This window comes from Zootoca vivipara, chromosome 13, assembly GCF_963506605.1.
Source record: "Zootoca vivipara chromosome 13, rZooViv1.1, whole genome shotgun sequence".
Taxonomy (NCBI): domain Eukaryota; kingdom Metazoa; phylum Chordata; class Lepidosauria; order Squamata; family Lacertidae; genus Zootoca; species Zootoca vivipara.
In genome coordinates this window covers 45,711,227-45,735,082 of record NC_083288.1, presented here as the reverse complement: position 1 = coordinate 45,735,082, position 23,856 = coordinate 45,711,227, and the positions used below count along the sequence as shown (strand labels likewise).

General features: G+C 45.6%; 4 protein-coding genes across 4 annotated transcripts; all 4 read left to right on the top strand.

The window, feature by feature from the left end:
- LOC118095692 (olfactory receptor 6X1-like) lies at positions 1 to 945 on the top strand. Its single transcript, XM_035136924.1, has one exon. It carries the CDS (start codon positions 1 to 3, stop codon positions 943 to 945), a length of 945 nt encoding a protein of 314 aa, XP_034992815.1.
- Positions 946 to 5,099: 4,154 nt separating this feature from the next.
- LOC118095693 (olfactory receptor 6M1-like) lies at positions 5,100 to 6,053 on the top strand. The gene has a single exon (XM_035136925.1). It carries the CDS (start codon positions 5,100 to 5,102, stop codon positions 6,051 to 6,053), a length of 954 nt encoding a protein of 317 aa, XP_034992816.1.
- Positions 6,054 to 9,838: 3,785 nt separating this feature from the next.
- LOC118095694 (olfactory receptor 6X1-like) lies at positions 9,839 to 10,786 on the top strand. The gene has a single exon (XM_035136926.2). It carries the CDS (start codon positions 9,839 to 9,841, stop codon positions 10,784 to 10,786), a length of 948 nt encoding a protein of 315 aa, XP_034992817.1.
- A 9,508-nt stretch (positions 10,787 to 20,294) lies between these two features.
- Positions 20,295 to 21,236, top strand: LOC132592996 (olfactory receptor 6X1-like). Its single transcript, XM_060281351.1, has one exon. It carries the CDS (start codon positions 20,295 to 20,297, stop codon positions 21,234 to 21,236), a length of 942 nt encoding a protein of 313 aa, XP_060137334.1.
- The last annotated feature ends 2,620 nt before the right edge of the window (positions 21,237 to 23,856 follow it).

The window sequence follows — 23,856 nt, the reverse complement described above, 5'->3', positions numbered from 1 at the left end:
ATGGAAAACCAAACAGTTGTGGTCGAATTTATTTTACTGGGCTTCCCCAGCATCCAAAAAGTGCGAATTCTAGTGTTTGTGGGTGTCTTGGTGATCTACACCATGACTGTCACTGGGAATATTGTCATCGTGGCCACTGTAGTCCATGACACCACGCTACATAAGCCAATGTACTTCTTCCTTGGAAACCTTTCATTCTTAGGAATCATCTATGTGACTGCAACCATACCCAAACTGCTGGCCAACTTACTTTCAGACAAGAAATCGATCAGCCTAGCTGGCTGCAAAGCTCAAGCATTCTCTCATTTTTTCCTGGGGGCCACCGAATTCTTCCTTCTCACCGCCATGGCGTATGATCGCTACATGGCTATTTGCCACCCTCTCCACTACCATGCCATCATGAGCAGTAGGGTTTGTGTTCAGCTGGCTTGTGGCTCTTGGCTTGGTGGCTTGATGACGGTCTTGGTGCAGACGATTCTAGTGTTCCGGCTGCCTTTCTGTGGCCCCAATATCATCAATCACTTCTACTGCGACGTTGGACCGTTGCTGAAGCTGGCTTGCACCGACACTCGCCCCATCGAGTGGATCGTCTTCATCGTGGCCACCATTGTGGTGTTCTGCAATTCCCTGATGACAGTGGTTTCGTACATCTTCATCATCTCCACCGTGATGAGAATCCCGTCAGCCTCTGGGAGGCAGAAAGCTTTCTCCACTTGCATTGCTCACTTGATGGTTGTCATCATGCTGTATGGGGCGATCATCTTCATCTACGTCAGGCCAAGCGGACATGCCTCGTTGGGTTGGAACAAGTTGGTGTCCCTCCTAAACACCCTAGTCACTCCACTGCTGAACCCTTTCATATATACACTCAGGAACAAGGAAGTGAAAGAAGCCCTGAAAAGGGGATTCACCAGGAAAAAAGTATTTGAGGACAACAAATGGTAAATGAAAGGAGGATTATGCACAAGGCGGATGGTATTGGGTCTAGTGGAACTTTTCACTGGGAGATGTACAGAACTCAGAAATAGCATCTGATCAACCCAGATACTTGTGCTATTTTCCCCAGGTATGGAGGTGTCAGTTTATAATGGACAAGAAATGGATAATGGACAGTAGGCACCTGAGGTTTAGGGAATATGCTATTACTGTTGGGGGGGGGGATAAAGGTAAAGGGACCCCTGACCATTAGGTCCAGTCGTGACCGACTCTGGGGTTGCACGCTCATCTCGCATTATTGGCTGAGGGAGCCGGCGTATAGCTTCCAGGTCATGTGGCCAGCATGACAAAGCCGCTTCTGGCAAACCAGAGCAGCACATTGAAACGCCGTTTACCTTCCCGCTGTAGGGGTTCCTATTTATCTACTTGCATTTTGACGTGCTTTCGAACTGCTAGGTTGGCAGGAGCTGGGACCAAGCAACGGGAGCTCACCCTGTCACAGGGATTCGAACCGCTGACCTTCTGATCGGCAAGCCCTAGGCTCAGTGGTTTAACCACAGCGCCACCTGGCTATGCCTGAGAAATGAGACATTAGATCTTAGCATCTTCATATACATACCCACTGTGACTATGAACTCACTTAGGTGGCATTGGGCAACTCACTCATAGCTCAGCATGGTTCCTTTTCATGAAATGGGGACTTACTTTATAGAGATGTTTCAAAACTGGGTGAGAAATTAAAGGAATTGACAAAATGTGGGCAGAATAAATTTGTGGCCAAAGCGTAAGGAATAGTTCGAATTTTCATGTACAGTTGGATACTTTTTTTAAAAAAAGAAATAATCAAATTGTGTTGAATTGTCAAATTACTGTTGCATTCTTTTGAAGTTGAAAGGAAAGAATGGCCCACAAAGATCAAATAAAGCAATTTTACTTCTTTACTGAGAGATCGTGTCACAAACAAAGCATATACTACTGTGGGCAAATTCAACTTTGGCTTTCTTATTGTTTTAGTTACTTTTGTACTATAGTTGCTTTCATGCATTTTTTATCTCTTTTTTTTAAAAGTGAAATAAATAAACTAGTACACATTAGGTTGAATTCTTTTCCCTACAATGACATGAATAAGGGAAGATCTGTGTGACAGGAGATGCCTGGAGGTTGTCACCTCCTAAACCCTATCTGGAAGGAGAGGTATAGATGCTCCCAGAGAGGGAAAGACAACTGGAATGATCACCAACACCACATGTAACATTAAGGGCTATAACTTTAAGGAGTTGTGCTTGAGCTTGATTCTCTCTCCTCCCTCCCCTTTCCTCTTTCCTTATGTGTCATGGCTTTTTAGTTTGTGAACCTAATGGTGGAACCATCTTAGAACTTACTCTGTAACCTGCTCTGAAAGCATTTTTAAAAAATAAAGGGTAGGGTGTAAATGCTGTAAATGAATAAAATAAAAAATGCAAATCTTTTATAGGACGTTGCAGTTTCCCCCCTGCCCTAAGGATGTGTTTGTGTGAATGTGACATTTGTAGCATAGCCATAGGATGGTGCTGGCAAGGCTTCAGTGTTGGGTATGATGACTCGTGTAGTCTAATGAGGTCAGGGGATATTTGGGCAGGTTTGCCACAAGTCAATTCCAAAGTATTAAATGGTGCTTCTCTAATTCATGATGTGTACTGCAGCAAGAAATCTAGAAAACTAGAAAGTGTGTGCATGTATGTATTTCCTGATTAGCAGTAAAAGCCTACAAGATCAGACCAGACTTCAACAAGTGGTTCCTGAAAGCTAATGGCAATGAGGATGTCAGACAATTATGTGCCTGCCTTAACTTATGAAATACTTCATATTTTGGGAACATCTGAATAGGTTTCCAATCCTCATCCTGTAAATAAAACATACAGTCATATCTCATGTTATGTTCGCTGCAGGATACGTCTTTTCATGTTGTGAATGGGCCGAACCTGGAAGTCCTGGAACGGGTTACTTCCAGCGTCCGTAACCTGCACGCATGGGCAGAAATGCTAAATCATGCTTTGAGCATGCGCAGAAGCGCTACATTGCGTCACGCGTGTGAGATCTGGGGCTTCAGGATGCGGCCTTTTCATTTTGCAAACGGGCCTCCGGAACGGATCCCGTTCGCAACCAGAGGTACCACTGTATAGGCAAAGATAAGCAAAAAGTGGGTGCTAATGAGATTGCAAAGAAAGTCCTGTAATCCTCTAAAGTCTTTTAACTGCTTTGAGGGGTTTTTTCTTTACGGTATATCAATTTTTATGAAATAAATAAGATAAAAAATAAATCATCAAAAGAGTTAACTTTGTCTGGAGTACTTTGGATGAGTTTGTTTTCTTCTTCAAAAGAGTTGTCCCTTCACAGATAACATGCCCTTGTTGATTGATTTCTGCATTAATTTTCTGCTTTGTGGAACAGAGAAGGTCTTCACTCGATTTCCATCTTGGAGACTTATGCTATTGAACAAGCTCTGAGAGCTAGAAATTATCCACAAATTGGCCCCTTGATGATTATGGAAGCTCTTAAGGTTTTAAAATCTCTTGGGTTTGAGAAGAATCTGAAATTGCACTAAGATGTACTTGACAGTTCCAAAACCACTGAGAGTGGATGTTTCTGTCTGAATGGACAAGGAATAAGAAGAGTGAGAAGTAACTTAGACAAGAAATCAACTCTTAAACACAATATGTGATAATTACTGACTAACTGGAGATAACTTATCCGTACTTCAAAATCAAGATCCTTAGTTACTTTTAGGGTGGAGAGTATTTCCATTGAAAGCTGTTGTTCCTCAAAGTTATCTGGATGTTTTTGCTTCAAATTTAATTGGAAGAGCCAACTACATCTAAGGGAACCTGGTACTACTTAATTATTTTATTTCTTAAAATTTATTTGTCATTTGATTTGTAAAAAACAAAAACCTATTGTTTATGCCCCTGTTCTTCCAGCCTATTGGTATCTATTTATCAATCCATTCATAACCTGACTTTTAACCATAGATTCTGAGGGTTTTCACAACACTTAAAAAAAAGCAAAGCAATAACATAAATTATAAATAAATTCAAGTTAAATTAAGGAAGCATTTGAACATCCAGTTTTGAGCAGTAGCAAAATAACATTAATAGAACACCCAATTCCCATTAAATATTGGGGTGTGTGAGAGAGAAGTGTCTCCTGCTGTCACATGAGAGCCATTGAAAAGGATCCAAAGCAGAGGGAAAGTAAAAGGGGGTTCCACTACACTTAGAAATAGCAGCATTTAAAATATCTAACAAGGTGGAAGATGTTCATCCCTCTGATTTCCTGTCTTCTCCACCCTTTCCATTTGTGAATCTATGGGACTCCAAGAAGCTTCTCTCAATCTTTTGTTAGGAGCACTCATTTATATGCAGTCATCATAACTTACTAGGTTTGAAGTTGATCCCATTAATCAACAAGCCAAGGAGAGACACATCTGGTTGGTAGGATGTCAGTCTTCCTGAACATCAGTCAGGTGAGTTATTTTCTAAATAGTATTCACTAAAAACTGCCTGTTAACCAGAAGGTTGGGACCCAGGTGGCGCTGTAGGTTAAACCACAGAGTCTAGGGCTTGCTGATCAGAAGGCTGGCAGTTCGAATCCCTGCAACGAGGTGAGCTCCCATTGTTTGGTCCCAGCTCCTGCCCACCTAGCAGTTCAAAAGCACATCAAAGTGCAAGTAGATAAATAGGGACCGCTCCGGTGGGAAGGTAAACGGCGTTTCCATGTGCTGCTCTGGTTCGCCAGAAGCAGCTTTGTCATGCTGGCCACATGACCCAGAAGCTGTCTGCGGACAAACGCCGGCTCCCTCGGCATATAGAGCGAGATGAGCGCCGCAACCCTAGAGTCGGACACGACTGGACTTGATGGTCAGGGGCGCCTTTACCTTTACCTAACCAGAAGGTTGGTGGTTTGAGCCCACCCAGGAATGGCTGTGAGCAGGATTCCTGCTTTGTAGGGGCTTGGAGGACTAGATGAACAGCAAGGTCCCTTCCATCTCTATGTTTCTATGTTTCTATGAAAAAGCTAAAAAGCCTTAGAAGACTAACACATTTTGTGTGTGCATGAGCTTTCCTGGGAGCAACTACCTTTATCAACTTTTGTTTTTAAATATGTTCCATTGCAGAGGGCAAAGAATGGATCCGGAGACCAACAACCAGTCGTCAGTGAAGGAATTTGTTTTCCTGTCTTTCCCTGCCCTTCGTGAGGTTCAGATCCTCTGCTTTGTGGTCCTGCTTTTCACATACTTGCTCACCCTCATGGGAAACGTGGTCATCCTCTCCATAATATGGACTGACCTGCGACTCCACACTCCTATGTATTTCTTCCTCAGTAATTTGTCTTTTCTTGACATCCTATTCACTACCGTGATTGCCCCCAAAATGTTGTCCAGCCTCCTGGCTGAAAAGAAAACCATTTTGTTCACAGGCTGCATCACCCAGACCTATTTCTATTTCTTCCTGGGGACGGTGGAGTTTATCCTCTTAGCGGTCATGTCCTTTGATCGGTATGTGGCCATATGCAATCCATTAAGGTACACCATCATTATGAATGGACATGTGTGCTTCCTTCTGGTCCTGGGCTGTTGGGTAGGAGCTTTCCTATCAGTTCTTTGCCCTACAGTTGTCGTCTCCAGACTTCCGTACTGCCGACGCAACATCAACCACTTCTTTTGCGACATTGCACCTCTGCTGGAAGTAGCCTGCGTGGACACTCACTTCATAGAGCTCCTTAACTTCCTCCTGTCTTCCTTGGTGGTCCTCAGCTCCTTGGTGCTCACTGTGGTCTCTTACAGCTATATCATCTCCACCATCCTGAAAATCCCATCTGTCCAAGGGAGGCAAAAGGCCTTCTCCACCTGCGCCTCTCACATCACTGTGGTGACCATCGCTTACGGGAGTTCCATCTTCATGTATGTCCGTCCAAATCAAAGCTACTCTCTGGCTTTTGACAAGGTTGCTGCCATCCTGACCACAGTGGTGACTCCTCTTTTGAACCCTTTCATATACAGCCTCAGGAATGAGAAGGTCAAAGAAGTTTTGAGGGAAGCCCTAAGCAGGATATTTTGCTCTAAGGAGGTGGTTTCTTGATTCAGGCTTGTGTGCCATTTCTTCCCGCTTAAAGAGGTTAAGGACTGGCAATACCCTTTTGGACTTTAGAGGGCAACACCTTTGGAGCAGCAATTTAAACACATTTACCTGGGAATATGTACAACTGATCTCAATTGAACTTATCTCTCGTTATCTCTAGTTATCTCTCGCTTGGACTACTGCAATGCGCTTTATGTGGGGCTACCTTTGAAGGTGACTCGGAAACTACAGTTAATCCAGAATGCGGCAGCTAGACTGGTGACTGGGAGCGGCCGCCAAGACCACATAACACCGGTCCTGAAAGACCTACATTGGCTCCCAGTATGTTTCCGAGCACAATTCAAAGTGTTGGTGCTGACCTTTAAAGCCCTAAATGGCCTCGGTCCAGTATACCTGAAGGAGCGTTTCCACCCCCATCTTTCTGCCCAGACACTGGATGGTGCATTTGGGGCACATACAATATTAAGGCTGCAATCCCAACCCCATTGACCTGGGAGCAAGCCTCACTACCGTACATTCCATGTGAATAAGATCTGAGTGGGCATGGTTTGAGCTGCAGTAAATTTTCAAAATGGCAGTGTGTTGTTGTTTTTAATTATTTATTAAGGTCAGTTTTTTACATCATGCACAAATGCCAAGCAGTTTCCTTTCATTTGTGGAATGATTCGCACCTTTGTGTACTTGTCACTTAGTGAAGACCATTAAATTCCTTCAAACTTGTGGCTTTGCTATTGGATTTATCAGTTACTACTGCAAGCCACTGATGGCTACTCAGTGCAGAAAGGTGGGATAGACTTTTAAATTTAAAAAGACATAAAAACAACCCATTGCATGTGTACTCTGAGGCCCTCTGTATTCAGTATATACACATTAGAGGCTTAAAATACAGCGAGGTCTCTTTCAATCTGCAGTTTCATGTACACATCTGAGATGGAGTGAAGATGTCTTCACCCAACATGCATTGCCTGTTTGGTTTCTCTGCCTTTGCCACACACACACTCATACACTCCCACGCTGGAACTCCTATTCATGAAACTGCCTTCTGCGCATAGATGCTCACCAGTGATGCACAAGAGCTGTTTCAAATGTACACACCTGACTTAAGTACAATGTGAACATGGCTTAAGTTTTCTAGTCAGATTGAAGCTTATTTGAGAGAGAGAAAAGAGGATCAAACAGCAGCATTGCTCAAGAAACTAGAGAATCAATATGGACTGTGGCTAATGCCATGATGTATGCGGTTTCAAAAACTAGCAGTGGGAGTCAGCGGCGGAGCTTCATGCTCTGCCACCGGGGGCGGAGAGCAGGCGAGCTGCCCCCAGTGATGTGGCACACATTTGGGGGCAGGGGGCGCAGTGGCGGGGTGCACATTTGGGGGTGGGGTGGGCAGCAGCGATGGCACCCCTGGGATTGCGTTGCTCGGGGCACACCGCCCCCGCTGCCCCTATCCTCCTACACCCCTGGCAGGAGTTCAATGAACAAGGAGTTAGGGACAATGTGTACAAAACTAGGATTACAAAAATAGGCAATTGATTGATTGATTGATTGATTGATTTTTGCAATGGGGAAGTTAAATCCCTTCTTGAATATCTCCCATTTAAACCAATGAAGTGTTTAGTTTTGCTCGAGTGTGGCCTTTTGTTGTCCATATACACTTCTGAAAACAATGTTTCCTACGTATCATTCTGTGTTTCCAGATCTTAGAAAAGAAAGACCACACAAACACACACACACACACACACACACACACACAGCCCTGATGCAGTCTTGTACTGATATTTCTATAGCCCAACTCTGTAAGTTGTGCACTACAGCGAATTTCGTATGATCTAATATTTAACAGGCATACAATCTTGCCAAAAAGAGGGGGGAAAGGATCAGATTAAAATGAAGGTAGCATTCATGATTTGTCTACTGGCCCTTATTAAACCATCAAACGTTTGATAGGGACATTGGAAGATGCATTATAATGAGTCAGACCACAGGTCTATCGAGATCAGTATTGTCTACACTGGCTGCAGCTCTCCAGGGTTTCAGACTAGGGTTATCAGTAGCAGTAGCAGTCAGTGTGCTGGGGCAGAGCTACATTTCTTTTAATTCCCCTAACAGACACTTCGTGTAACATCTTGTCTGATGAAAAGATGTTGAGAACTCAAATGCTTCTCACAGCTTGGTGACATATTGCTTGTGTCTACTAAAGATATTGACCAGCTGTGGACTCTCTCCTCCACCATGCACACTCTATATGAACCAACCAACCAACTTCACATTTTAGGCATTTTGAATATTATGTCAAACTGTAAATGTAAAGGTAAAGGGACCCCTGACCATTAGGTCCAGTCGTGACGGACTCTGGGGTTGCGCGCTCATCTTGCATTATTGGCCGAGGGAGCCGGCGTATAGCTTCCAGGTCATGTGGCCAGCATGACAAAGCCGCTTCTGGCAAACCAGAGCAGCACATGGAAACGCCATTTACCTTCCCGCTGTAGCGGTTCCTATTTATCTACTTGCACTTTGATGTGCTTTTGAACTGCTAGGTTGGCAGGAGCTGGGACCAAGCAACGGGAGCTCACCCCGTCACAGGGATTCGAACCACCGACCTTTTGATCGGCAAGCCCTAGGCTCAGTGGTTTAACCACAGCGCCACCTGGGTCTCCATGTCAAACTGTAGGTGGTTGTTTATTAAGACAGCTGAGATTCCAAATATGGATATTTGTCCATCTGAAGTATACAGAAACACACGCATGCACACACAGTCCAACTTCACCAGGCCTCTGTCTTACATAATTTTTTTCTAGAGAAAACTCTACATAACTCCAGTTTTATCTAGATTAATACTCATGAGACAACCCTTCCCCCTTGGACATCATTCTCATGAGAAATCATGCATATCCTACAAAACTATGTGTTATATTATGTTGAGAGACTTGACAAAATAGCCTCTCATGAGAAATACTTGGCACATGGACAAATTGGTTTCTTGGAAGATCAAAGAAAATAAATGACCCGCTCAAGAGCCATCCTTTCTAATGAAGATTCTCTAGTCCTGTGGAACTGTAGTAAGGATAAACATTGAGTTATCATAGCAATTAAATGCAGTAGACGCATTCATGTAGAACACAACTTTGTCATGTGATGGTGAAAATAGGTGCAAGATGGGGTCTAAAAAAGACAAGAGGCATCACAGCGGGTGTTATTTTGTTGTTGTTATTCTTACAGAGTTTCATCCTGTTGAATGTGTTGAAGACTTACCTTTATTATGTATCTCTCAATTGCTTTCCTCTCCAGAATCATGAGACATTATTTCTCACTATTGGAATAGACATGTAATAAATCTTTTAAAAATAAGTAGTGGCATTTTTAATATATTGCATATACTGTCCTGGTTATTCATAAAGTGTTATGCACTACTAGAGACTTCCAACAGCATGAAAAAGAAGCTACCACCATGAGCTATCTTTGAATAACCAGGGAAAATGATAGAGGATTTCTTAGCTGATGGTGTAAATGTAATGCAGAACTTTAAAACAAAACTTCACAAGGAACTATCTTCATTAATGGTAAGTTTATTTTCCTTCAGTGTTTCTGCTTATTATATTCAGGATGAATTGCTATTTACTCCATAGTTTACTATTTTTGACTTTTCACATGGCTTTCCATTTTTCTTCTTTTGCAGCCTAGGCCAGTTGAGTTCTGTCAATCTGGGGGGAAAACATTACCGTATGTGTGAAGTTTTGGACATACTTTGAACCACCTCAGAGGATTATTGGAGTTGTTCTGCTGTGATGACCATATCAAATACCTCAACGGTAGATGAATTTATTCTCCTGGGGATTCCTTTCTTCCATGAGCTACACAGTATCTTCTTTGTAGTAGGTTTATGCATGTACATCATAACTATTCTAGGGAATGGGTTCATCCCCATCATTGTAGTCATTGAACAAAAGCTTCAGACACCGATGTACAAATTCCTGAGCAATCTTGCTTTTCTGGAGATCTGCTACTCCACAACAGTTGTCCCTAAGTTACTACAAACACTAATAAAAGCACAGACCACTATTTGTTTCTATTGCTGCATGACTCAGAACCTGTTCCATTTTACTTTTGGCGGTACGGAGCTTTTAATCCTCACGGTGATGTCCTTTGACCGCTATTTGGCCATATGCAAGCCTCTTCAGTACCCCATGATTATGACCAAGAATGTTTGTATTCAGATGTCCTTGGCTACGTGGTATGGATCATTCATAATTATGTTTCTTCAGTGTGCTATTATGTGGACGTTGCCTTACTGCAAGTCCAATATCATTGACCACTTCTATTGTGATTTTGGTCCCTTGTTAAAACTAGCCTGTTCTGACACCAGGGTCAGTCAATTACTGGGATTTATCAGTTCCATTGTGTTTGTCGTCATGACCTTGATCTTCAACACAGTGTCCTACATCTTCATCATTTCCTCTATCCTTCGGATACCTTCAGTCAGGGGTCGCAAGAAGGCGTTCTCCACCTGTACATCTCACCTGATGGTTGTTTCTATACTGTATGGAGCCTTGATCTTCATTTATGTCAGGTCCGATGTCCTTGCCCAGTCTCGCCTGAGCCGAGTAGTAGCCGTCTTGAACACGGTCCTCATTCCAATGCTAAATCCTTTCATATATACAATAAGGAATGCAGACGTGAAAGCTGCTGTCAGGAATGCTATCCATAAAAAGAGTGCGGCCCTGGAAAAAAAATGATTTTTTAAAATGTGCTTCGGAAAACTGGTTGGTAAAAGTTGTCTTGTGAGAATCCTGAAAATCGAGACGTTAGTATTTGACATGGATGGTGAGTGCAATGCAAGGGACAAATGAAATCTCACCTTAGTGTTAAAGGCACACTGTAGGGTATGTTCAAAAATATATTGCACCATAATGGTAATATTATATTAGATTTTGCTACAGTATGGAGCTTTCACTAATGCCATCCATATTACAGTTATTACTAAGTATGATTGCCAATGGTTGTGTCATTGTTATTATTGGGTTGTATCCAAGGCTAGTTCTACTAAGAGGAGACCTACTGAGGTTAATGAAAATGACTAACTTAGATTCATTAACTTCAGTGGGTGTACTCTAAGCAGAAGTAGCATTCTGCTTGGCTGTACTCCTGGATCCACCGTATTGCTGTTGCTTGAGACTCAGGTAGCCTCAGTGGCTTGGAGTGCCTTCCATCAGCCTCACCTGGTGGCCCAGCCTAACTTCTATTGTCTACTCTGGAAGCCTCTAGGTTAGATTACTGCTATACATTACATGCACAACTGCCTTTGAAGACAGCTCAAAAACTTCAGCTGGTGCAGAATTTAGCAGCCAGCTTGCTCACTAGGGCTAGAATAAGGCTGCCCTAAACAAAGAAATAGGGGACCCAGGTGGCGCTGTGGTTAAACCACTGAGCCTAGGGCTTGCTGATCAGAAGGTCGGCGGTTCGAATCCCTGTGACGGGGTGAGCTCCCGTTGTTTGGTCCCAGCTCCTGCCAACCTAGCAGTTCGAAAGCACGTCAAAATGCAAGTAGATAAATAGGAACCGCTACAGTGGGAAGGTAAACGGTGTTTCCATGTGCTGCTCTGGTTTGCCAGAAGCGGCTTTGTCATGCTGGCCACATGACCGGAAGCTATACACCGGCTCCATCGGCCAATAATGCGAGATGAGCGCGCAACCCCAGAGTCGGTCACGACTGGACCTAGTGGTCAGGGGTCCCTTTTACCTTTACCTTAAACAAAGAAATAAACACTTAAAACATTAATCAAGATCTCCTTAGAATTTCAGTCCCACACCAATATTCTGATGTTTGGTTCATGTTACCAAGTGAAGGCTTCAAGTACAGTGGTACCTTGACAACCGAACGATTCGACTTCCGAAGGTTTTGACTTCCGAAGTCGACAACCCCGGAAGTCTTTTCGCCCCGTGCGCCCTGCTCCTGCGCAAAGCGGCGCGCACGGCCGGCGCATGCGCAGAAGCACAAAATTGTGCTTCGCGAATGCGCAGAAGCAGCGCTTCAACTACCGAAGACTTTGACTTACGAAGACGGCCGCGGAACGGATCGTCTTCGTAAGTCGAGGTACCACTGTAGTTTTAACACTGAGAATTACTAATCTTCTATTATTTCAAGCTGTAAAGTAATGACATTTGTTTTAAATCTGTTTTTATATTTTTGTATGATGTGAAAAACCTTTTAGACTTGAACTGTACAGTGCAAATGTATGTAAACTGATTAAATAATATGTGTGTTTATGCATCCCAAATTCTTCAATTGTTGCTTCTTGTTGAATAGAATTGTGGGACAACATAATTTGTTGAAAGATCCTTATTAAATCACGAAGGTGACACTTTTATTTAATCATGACCTATGGATTGTTTTTATAAAAAGCGACAATAGCCCTGAAAACTAAACCTGATTGCTACTAATTAACTCAGGGGCTGGTGGATAGAAACAGCAATGGTGGAAAACGTCCCCTTCTCTCTGGTCCCACCATGCCCCCAAAATGCCCCTTTTCATTAGGGTTGCCATATTTGAAAAAGTGAAAATCTGGACACTGGGGCTACCTTTGAAGGCTCCCAGGCTCCCAGGACATTTCCGAGCACAATTCAAAGAGTTGGTGCTGACCTTTAAAGCCCTAAATGGCCTCGGCCCAGAATCCCTGAAGGAGCGTCTCCACCTCCATTGTGTTCTGCCCGGACACTGAGGTCCAGTGCCGAGGGCCTTCTGGCGGTTCCCTCGCTGTGAGAAGCCAAGTTACAGGGAACCAGGCAGAGGACCTTCTCGGTAGCGGCACCCGCCCTGTGAAATGCCCTCCCACCAGATGTCAAAGAGAAAAACAATTACCAGATGTTTAGAGGACATCTGAAGGCAGCCCTGTTTAGGGAAGCTTTTTAATGTTTAATAAATTATAGTATTTTAATATTTCTGTTGGAAGCCGCCCAGAGTGGCTGGGGAAACCCAGCCAGATGAGCGGGGTATAAAATAATAATAATAATAATAATAATAATAATAATAATAATAATAATAATAATTCAGCAATTTCTGACCAAACACTGCTTCCATAAGTCTTCCATAAATCTTCTATTTCATCAATGAGGAAATTACCATCAGTAATTATTGTTTGTTCTTTATTCATCTAAATCATCTAACTCAACAAACAGGTGCTTTCCAGATGTTTTGCACTACAACTTTCAACAGCCCCAGTCTTCATGGCTGATGAACAGGGATAATGGGAGACATAGCCAAGGGAGCTAGATCTGGGAAAGCTATTCTAAAGTATTAATTGGCCTGTATTAAGGAAGTCTTGAAATTCCCCAAATGGGTATTCAGTAGATGAATAATCCAATTTCCCATTTGCCTTTCTCGTGTGATTTTGCAAAGTTCAACCTGCAGAAAACTTTCTGAAACTTGTTAATAGCCATGGGAGAACTCTGCATTAATGGAAGTTGCCCATGTCCCTTGGGAAACATGAAGACTCCTGTGTCCTGAGAAATACTTAATAAAATATATTCTAAGTCATGTTCAGAGATTTGGACAAGTGTTTATTGTTAGAAAGTGGACAAATGGAACAATCAATTGATTGGAAGACGAAACTGAATAAATGACCCCCAACGAAAGCTGTCCTTGATAGAAGAGAATGTATATTTTGGTCAAGCTGTCAATAAGGACAGCTTGTTACAAACTGACTGTACAAACAGTAACATTCAAACATTTTAGCAAAAACCTGTATTTGAATCATTTATCCCCATCCAAAACGTCTCTAAAACAGAGAATGGAAGATATACAGCAAAAACACTTAGGGGTGAGTGAGATCGCTGTTATTTAATTGTGGATTTTCAAAATGAAAGTGTGGAAGCCTGTTATGTACTGAGCTGAATCCTAGAACAATAGGATTCAGAATCAGCGGGAGCTACCCAATCCAACTCCAGGTGGAAGTGAATCCGCAACCTGATTGGCCTGCTGGAGCAGCCAATCAGGCGGCTGGCAGAAGTGAATCTGCTACCTGATTGGCCTGTAGGAGCAGCCAATCAGGCTGCAGGCAGAAGTCAATCCATAATATAATTGGCCCACAGGTGTAGCCCTGAAGTAGCCAATCACGCAAGGCCCATTGTGTAAATAATGTATATAAGCAGATGGTTTGGGGAAAAGAGCCATTCGTCTTCTCTTCTCCTCCTTGATGACTATGAGCTGAATAAAGAGCATGAAATTCACTCTTGACTCCGAGTATATTTCACTGGCGACGAAGGTGGGATCCTGCTGAGCTGACCGCCATCACGCACTGCACCGCAGCACCGCCACCTGCTGCACCGCTGCATCGCACCGTGCATCCAGGCTTCAGCTCCAGGACCCAAGGAACCCAGAATGGCAACCGACAGCAGCTTCTCACCATTCAAACCAGCATCAGGAGACTGGGAAGGGTACGCCGCCCGTTTCAACTTCCTCCTGCAAGCGAAAGAAGTCACCAACGATGCCATGAAGAGGGCGACATTCTTCAGCGTCTGTGGAGAGGAGACGTTTGAAATCGCCCGGGCTCTCCTTGCACCTAGAGATGTCGCTACCGTCTCTTACAAAACAATAATGGAACGGCTGAAGGAGCACTTCTCACCACAGCCCTCGGTGGTAGCTTGCCGAAACGCCTTCTACGCAAAGCGGCAAGCCCTGGGGGAAACCATAACTGGGTTTGTGACCTCCCTCCGCCAAGCCGCCCGGTTATGCAACTTCTCAGAATTGGAGAACATGCTTCGTGACCGCCTCGTCGGTGGCCTGAGGGACGAGATGTTGCAACGACGCCTCTACGCCAAAAAAGACCTCACGTTCCAGATTGCTCTGGAGGAAGCCCTGGCAACCGAAGCCGCCGAGAGGTCAACGCAAGAGGCACGACCGGCCCCGCCATCCCAACCGAGGGTCTACCACGAAGACCTCACCGACGAATCCGAATCTGACAGGGAGGAAGTACACCGAGTACAGCGGCGCACTCAAGCAGCACACACACCACAGCAGCCTCGACGAGAAGGAGGGAACTGTGCAAGCTGCGGGGAGAACCACGAGAGGAGGACCTGTCGTTTCCGCAACGCAGAGTGCAGGCAGTGCAGAAAATTGGGACACATCGCCCGGGTGTGTCGGGCTCGACTCACCCGTCGACAAGCATCAGATGACCGACCCAGGAGCCCCAGGTCACACGGCACCATGCACCAAGGCAACTCGACGGAGATCACGGACTACCAGGTATTCCAGTTGCCCCATCCCAGCACAGAGAAAATTTATATAGAGGTACAGATAGAGGGAGCCCCATGCCGCATGGAGCTGGACACGGGTTCAACTCTATCCATAATCTCGGCCCGAACATTAAGGGAACTGTGCCCTAATGGGGGTCCCAAACTAAGGCCGGCCCCATTCACCCTCCGGGACTTCCAGAAACGTAAGGTCCCTACTATGGGGGTGGGGACCTTCAGGGTGCAATATCGAGGGCGAAAGCAACAATTGGACTTGCTGGTAGTTAAGGGCCCCTACGTTAGCTTACTGGGACTGGCATGGTTTGGACCTCTGGGGCTAGCCGTTACCGGGGTGAACCGCACTAGCTTACAAGTGGACGTGGACGCCATATGCAAAGAGTTTCCAGGGGTTTTCGATGGGGCATTGGGACGATATACAGGACCCCCCATTGCCCTACAGCTGGACCCCGCTGTACGACCCATCAGGCACAAGGCCCGCCGGGTCCCGTTCGCCCTGAAACCCCGCATAGACGAGGAATTGGACCGGCTCGTGGAGCAAGGAGTGCTGGAGCCGGTGCCCAACGCCCCCTGGGAAACTCCAATTGTCACACCCGTCAAGCCTAACGGTTCGGTCCGCATCTGTGCAGACTACAAATGCACCATAAACAAGGCTCTCACGGCCCATGCATACCCAGTGCCAGTGGTCAGCCATGTCCTCGCCACCCTGGCTGGGTCAAAAATCTTTGGCAAACTGGACTTGGCCCAAGCGTATCAACAGTTGCCTGTGGACGAAGCCACAGCAGAGGCTCAGACGATTGTGACGCACAGAGGGGCATTCAGAGTAAAGCGGCTGCAATTTGGCGTTAGCGTGGCACCAGGCATATTCCAGAATCTAATGGACTCTCTCCTTAAAGGGATTCCTGGCGTCACCCCCTTCTTCGATGATGTACTGATCGCCGGGCCCACACCAGAGGAATTTGAGGACCGCCTCCGCTCCGTCCTGCACCGTTTCCAGACGGCGGGCCTCAAGGTGAAGCGGGAAAAGTGTTTACTGGGAGTGCCGCAGGTGGACTTTCTGGGATTTAAGGTGGACGCAGAAGGGGTCCATCCAACCGGTGACAAGGTACGGGCCATTTGTGAGGCCCCAGCGCCCAAGAGCAAGCCCGAACTTCAGTCATTCTTGGGACTATTGAACTTTTACCATGCCTTCCTTCCCCATAAGGCAGCGGTAGCGGAGCCCCTACACAGACTCCTAGATAAAAGGGCCCCTTGGGTGTGGGGCCAGCGACAAAGGGCCGCATTCCAGGCAGTCAAGGACTTGCTCGTCTCGAACTCGGTCTTAGCACACTTCGACGAGAGGCTGCCAGTGGTGCTGGCATGCGACGCCTCTCCCTATGGCATCGGCGCTGTCCTGGGACACCAACTCCCGGATGGAAGAGAGGTGCCGGTGGCATACTTCTCCCAGACGCTTGCTGCAGCCGAACGAAACTACTCACAGATTGACAAGGAGGGTCTGGCAATCGTGAAGGGCGTAAAAAAATTCCATGATTTCTTGTACGGGCGGCCCTTTACCATAGTGACTGACCACAAGCCGTTGCTTGGCCTGTTTGCCCCTGAGAAGCAGACCCCCCAAGTGTTGTCTCCACGTGTCCTCAGGTGGTCAATTTTCCTTGCCGGCTACCAGTATGCACTAATCCACCGCCCTGGGAAGGCGATGGGCCACGCAGACGCCCTCAGCAGGCTACCACTACCAGAAACAGGCCCCGACCCAGCGCCTGCGCAAGAGGTTATGACCTTGGAGCTGCTTCCCGACCGACCCATTCAGGCACAAGAAGTTGCGCACCATTCCACAAAAGATAGGGTCATCTCCCGGGTCCTGGACTGGGTGTGGCGAGGATGGCCCAGCAGCAGCCCCGGGCCAGAATTCGCTGGCTACACAAACCGCAAACATGAACTGTCGGCCCACAAGGGGTGCCTGTTATGGGGAAGCAGGGTCGTTGTTCCCCAGCCCCTCCGCAAAAGGGTCCTCACAGCCCTACACGAGACACACCCAGGGGTAGTGAGGATGAAGGCCCTTGCCAGGAGTTATGTGTGGTGGCCGGGGATTGACAGAGAGATAGAGGCCTGGGTCCAACACTGCCAGACCTGCCAAGAATCCCGCCCGGATCCCCCAAGGGCCCCAGTCCAGCCCTGGGAGTCCGCCCGACATCCATGGTCACGCTTGCACGTGGACTTCGCTGGCCCCTTCCAGGGAAAAACATTCTTCATAGTGGTGGATTCCTACACCAAATGGCTGGAGGTCGCACTGGTACCATCCACTTCTACGGCGGCAGCCATCCGGGTACTACGTAAGCTGTTTGCGACCCACGGGCTCCCTGACACCCTCGTCTCGGACAATGGAACCGCATTCACGTCAGAGGAGTTCCAGACCTTCACAGCGCAGAACGCCATCCGCCACATCCGCTCAGCACCATTCCACCCTGCCACCAATGGCCAAGCGGAGCGCATGGTGCGGACCACCAAGGACAGCCTCCGCCGCATGACACAAGGGGACTGGGAATACCGCCTTGCCGCATTTCTTCTAGCACAGCACAGCACCCCAAGCACAACGACGGGCCGGAGCCCAGCTGAATTACTAATGGGCCGGCGCCTTGCAACTAGACTGGACCGACTTCACCCCGACAGAGCTCAGGATGAGGTAGTGGTGGGGAAAGGCAGGAACCCCCGGACATTTGTGGCCCAGGACCCAGTGTATGCAAAGAATTTTGGGGCAGGCCCAGCATGGGTACCCGCCACAGTCACCAAGGTGACCGGTCCCGTGTCGTACGAGGTACTAACGGAAGGGGGGCAATGTTGGCGCCGCCACTGCGACCAGCTACGGCGACGATTCCCAGGAGGAACCCGGGAGGAGAGCGGGACAGAGGGGTCCCAAGGGGACAGCAGGGCAGTGAGGCCTGTAGAGCGAGAGGGGTGGGCAGGGGAAGCAGAAGCAGTAGGCACAGAGGGGCGCCCCGAGGCTGGAAGGACACCGGAACCAGAGCTACAACCTAGTGGTTCAGTGGCGCCAGACCAGACAGCCCTGGCACAGCCAGCAGCCTCGGAACACGAGCCAGAACCAGAACCCCTGACCAAGGAACACCCCAGGCCACAACGCACACGGAGGCGGCCAGCAGACCTTGGGGACTACGAATGCAACTTCCCGGGCAGGACTGGAACTTAGAGGGGAGGGGTGTTATGTACTGAGCTGAATCCTAGAACAATAGGATTCAGAATCAGCGGGAGCTACCCAATCCAACTCCAGGTGGAAGTGAATCCGCAACCTGATTGGCCTGCTGGAGCAGCCAATCAGGCGGCTGGCAGAAGTGAATCTGCTACCTGATTGGCCTGTAGGAGCAGCCAATCAGGCTGCAGGCAGAAGTCAATCCATAATATAATTGGCCCACAGGTGTAGCCCTGAAGTAGCCAATCACGCAAGGCCCATTGTGTAAATAATGTATATAAGCAGATGGTTTGGGGAAAAGAGCCATTCGTCTTCTCTTCTCCTCCTTGATGACTATGAGCTGAATAAAGAGCATGAAATTCACTCTTGACTCCGAGTATATTTCAAAGCCCATTTGAAATTTGCTGAAGGCTGCCTTTTAGTGTTTTGGTTATCAATTCCTCTTTTTTTCCCATTTATTTATTCGTTAATGGCTGGTTGCATTGTATTTTTCCTTCTTTTGCAGCACATTTCTTCTCCTAATTCAAAACCATGAGGAATTTCACATTATTGCAATAAGTGGGTAATTATCCTCCTAACAGTAAGTGGTGATATTTTCAGTGTATGCAAATCATCTGAATATTTCATTAACATGAAAAGTGTCGGAGAACTTCAAAGTTGTTGGTGTAAATTTAATGTCATGGCCTTAACCCCAAATATCCCCTTAATTGTTTAAAATGTCTTTTAACTTTCCTTATGTCTACAAGTGTTTTTAGCAAGTGACCTGGACTCAGGTTACTCTCAACCACCCAGCATTACCAAAAGCCAGGGATGACAGAAGTTGTCACTTTATTTGGTCTACGGACCATAAACATCAAATACGGCTGTAAAAGGGACATTTCCCACCACTGTTTTAAGGTTTTGCAAATTATATAACTGGGTATTTATTATTTGTGTATTTATTAAATTTATATCCTGCACTTCCAAAGCAAACCATAAGGTATCCATGAGCAACATATTTGCTTAAAATGTTCTTATTTAGTTAGTTAACAGTCTCTCTCTCTCTCTCTTTTCTATGTTTCCCTAGTCAAAAAGTCTGCTGTCTAAATATGAAAATGATGACATCTTTAGCTGCTGCATCTTTGAAAGTCAAATAAATCTACAGTGAACTCCTTCATGAGTTCATCTGTTCATTCTTTCCCTTCTTTCTAATACTCCTTTAGATATTTAATTAAAATGAATCACATTGAATCAATTTTAGAAGTTCTACTGCTATTGTGATCATCCTCAGTTTAAATGACTTTTAATTAGTGGTACATAGTTAAGTTATTTTTTTTATATAACAATAAAAAACTTCCACTACAAATATGCCATTCCCACCCACCCACCACCACCCAGCATCCCTAGGCAGTCTAATTCTATATAAGCTTGTTGCTTGCATCCATCTATCACTGTGTTAGCAGCACCCAAGTGACCTCCATGGAGCACGAGTTTAGGCAGTGTGTCTGGAGGTCCTGGACTGCCCAGATGACAAGACCCCCTTCTCAGCCTCACTGATGTGGTCCAAAGGAAAGCAGAGTGATACGTTTGGCACCAGATGCCTGCAGAAGTTGCCAGAAGGTGCCACCCAACCATCTTAGAGACTCCACTCCGGGTTTGCGTGAGGTTTTCTCCTTGAAGGTATCCTGCAAGGCAATGGGGGTTTAGGATCAGAGTTGTCCTTCTCCCAGATGGGAACCCAGTGTCCTTCTTATACATGGAGATTTGGGGTGTCCTCCAAGACACATCTGATGATTATTTGATGGTAATTTCCAGTGATGAATACATCAACAGTGACTGAATTTATCCTGCTGGGGTTTCCTTTACTACCTGATCTTCACAGAATCTTCTTCATTGTGGGTTTATTCATGTACATCGTAGCCATCATTGGCAATGGCTGCATCCCCATCATTGTGGCCTTCATACCAAGGCTTCAGACACCAATGTACATCTTCTTGAGCAACCTTGCCTTTCTGGAGATGTGCTACACCACTACAGTTGTACCTAAGTTGCTGCAGGCCCTTTTAGAAACGCAGACCACTATTTGCTTCTATTGTTGCATGGCCCAGAACTTCTTCCACTTCGCACTGGGAACTACGGAGCTTTTTATCATCACGGCCATGTCATTTGACCGCTATTTAGCCATATGCAAGCCACTTCGGTACCCAATGATTATGACCAACAATGTTTGCATTCAAATGTCCTTGGCCACCTGGTATGGGGGATTTATTATTATGATTTTTCAGCTACCCATCTTGTGGACGTTGCCGTTCTGCAGGTCTAATGTCATTGACCATTTCTACTGTGATTTTGGCCCCATGCTAAGCATAGCTTGTGCCGATACCACCCCCAGTCAGTTGCTGGAACTGTTGAGCTCCATCCTATTTATTCTCTCAACCTTCTCTTTAAACATTCTGTCTTATGTCTTTATTATCTCAACCATACTTCGCATACCCTCTGCCGTAGGGCGCAAGAAGGCATTCTCCACCTGTGTGTCTCATCTGATTGTGGTGTCTATTTTGTACGGTGCTCTCATCTTTGTGTATGTGAGGCCCAGTGTCCTGCACCCATCCCCAGGAACTAGGGCTGTAGCAGTCTTGAACACTATCCTCACCCCAATGTTGAAGCCTTTCATATACACCATAAGAAACACAGAAGTGAAAGAGGCTGTCAGGAGTGCAATCCATAAAAGGAGGTGGTTCCTGAAAGAAGGCATTTAAAATGCATTCCAAAGGGAAGAATTGAAGAAGTTCAGAATCCTGACGGAATTATGCATATGGATTGCTGCTCATTCCTATTTCACACATTAATCTCAATGAGAAGTGAGGTTCAAATCAAATAGCATTTTTGGCATCACAGTATAAAACATTTAAAATCACTGGGATAATTAAAAGGACAAGGGTGAAGCTGTCAAAGATCATAAGAAATCTATATAAAAAATAACAAACAAAAAAATGTCCAGTAGCACCTTAGAGACCAACTAAGTTTGTTCTTGGTAGAAGCTTTCGTGTGCATGCACACTTCTTCAGATACCTTATATATTCTGCTTCATCCTGTCTGTTCCCTGAAAGGATGGTTCATTAGGAACCCTTTCAGGTAAAATTGTGGCTAAAAAGGAAGCTACTAAAGCAGTGATATCTTTGTCCCGATCTGCCAGGAGAAACCTCATTTGGGTTCTTCTCGGAGTTACCCGGAGGTCCAACATTTTGCTCAGCATCAGTTGTCGAGGTCTGCTGTGTAAAGAGCAATCTAAGAGAATGTGGTCTATTGAATCAGGTACTCCTTGGTTGCAGGCACAGAGACGGGCTTGATATGGAGTATGTGAGAATCTGCCTTTGGTCACTGCAGAAGGGAAAGCAAGTGAGGTTTTCCCTCCCAGATCTGCTAAAAATACAAACAAATCCTGAAAAGTATATGCATTGTTACAAACATTTTTATATGAAGGAAGTTGTGTATACTATATGTTATATATTCACACACACACTATAAAAAAGCACAAAAATTATATACAACAATGTCTATAATTATATGAATAATTTAGGCATTAATATGTTTATTCAGTTATGAATAATAAATATGGCACAGCATATTATTTGTATTATGTGTGTAACGTATTGATTTTTGTGTATAACTTGCCATATAATTATTCTTAAGGGGTGTGTGTGTGTGTTTGTTTGTTTAAAAATGATAATGCAGAAGTATTTTGGGTGCAAGTGGACACTTGATATTAAGATGTGGTCCAAGACAAGCAAAGCTTGATAGAGTTGGAACCACCAGATGCCATGAGTAAATCCATTTTGAACAGATTCACCTCCACTCTTATGCAAATTGAGAAAGAAGCAGACTAGCGGCTGATACACACCTCATTTTGCTTTGTTACTTTCCCCCTGGGGAAACCCAATTTTTTGAGTGCTGAATCGGAAAAAAAACCAAAACAAATCGGGTCCTCCCTAACAAGGGGGCACGTGTTTCGGTGTGACTTGCCAACCAGACCCTGTGTTGTGGGTGGGAACATTTGGATGGCCACAACACCCTATTGGAGGTCCCTCAATGCTGGGTGCAATCAGACAATGGGATGCCAGCAAATTTGTATTGAGGGACCTTTACTTAAGCCCATGCTTCCTCTTTTGGGCCAGTGCATCGGAACACCCACCACCTCTCCCTATATTTAGAGCTTGCACGCATGACCTTGCTATGCCGTCATGTGTCATCTGTTGTTGGGACAAGGGCATGGCAGGAATTTTCCCCACTTGGCTGTTTGGCTGGTGCCATTTGGGTTTCGCCTGCCGCGTAGCAAATCGCCACAACTTGTAAGGTTGTGGATAAGCTCTGGTTCAGGTGATAGGGGTGGCAGAGCAGTCTGGCCATCTCTATGCGATGGATATTCCATTAAAAGAATCCTGGGACTCTTGGTTGGTCAACCCTGAGAGGGGTTGTGCCCGGAGCCAGAGTCCAGGGGGGCATCTGGCTGATGGACTGGCTTGACCGCACCTTCCACTATGCCGGCTGTTTACCCAAGGCTGACCTGCAAGGGTGCAGAGAGCTAGTCGAACCAGAGCCTATGCAACCACTCGCTTGATTGTAATCAATAAAGTTGTGACCTAAATTCTGCCAAAAACCAAACCAAAAAATTGAGTCTTGTCTGAATTTATTTGGGGATGGTTAAAGGGTCTACACATGCAATAGGGTTTTCTGCAGATTGTAGTTTGTTCTGATATAGCACTAGAGAACAGATTTTTCCAGGGGAGAGCATTGGGACAAAGGCAAACTGTTCGGAACTGTGCCTAGAAAGAGGAGGAAAACTGCTTGGACAAGGCACACAACAAGAGGAAGAGTGGATAAGCCCTAACATTAGAACTACAGTATTGTGGGAGAGTGAGGGAATAGGGACACTAGAAACAGAATCCTATGGGAAGGAGGAAGGTACCTTACACTAAGTGAGGCCATCTAGCTCACAGCTGTCTCACTGTCAGCAGCTGTCTTCGGGTTCAGGAAAAGGGTCATCCCCCAGCCCCAAGTGGAAACTGGTGATGTGTAGGAGATGTCATGGGGTAAAGGAGTAATAATAGGCTGACAATGAGCATCACAGTTGAAAACTTCCTTAACTGATAGGCAGGCTCAGTTGAGTAGAGGGGGAGTACCAGATTTATAGAGGGAAGGGAGAAAACCTTAATAAAAATATTTATAATGCAAGAGATTCACAGAATGGAATCACAGGTACCCTGATGTTGAAGAAAGGAGCATGAAACTTTAATCAAGTGAATTAAAGCTGGAGTTTGGAAAGAGAGAAAAAGCAACATATGCACAAACACACAAAATAAAAATAAAAATAGAGCATAT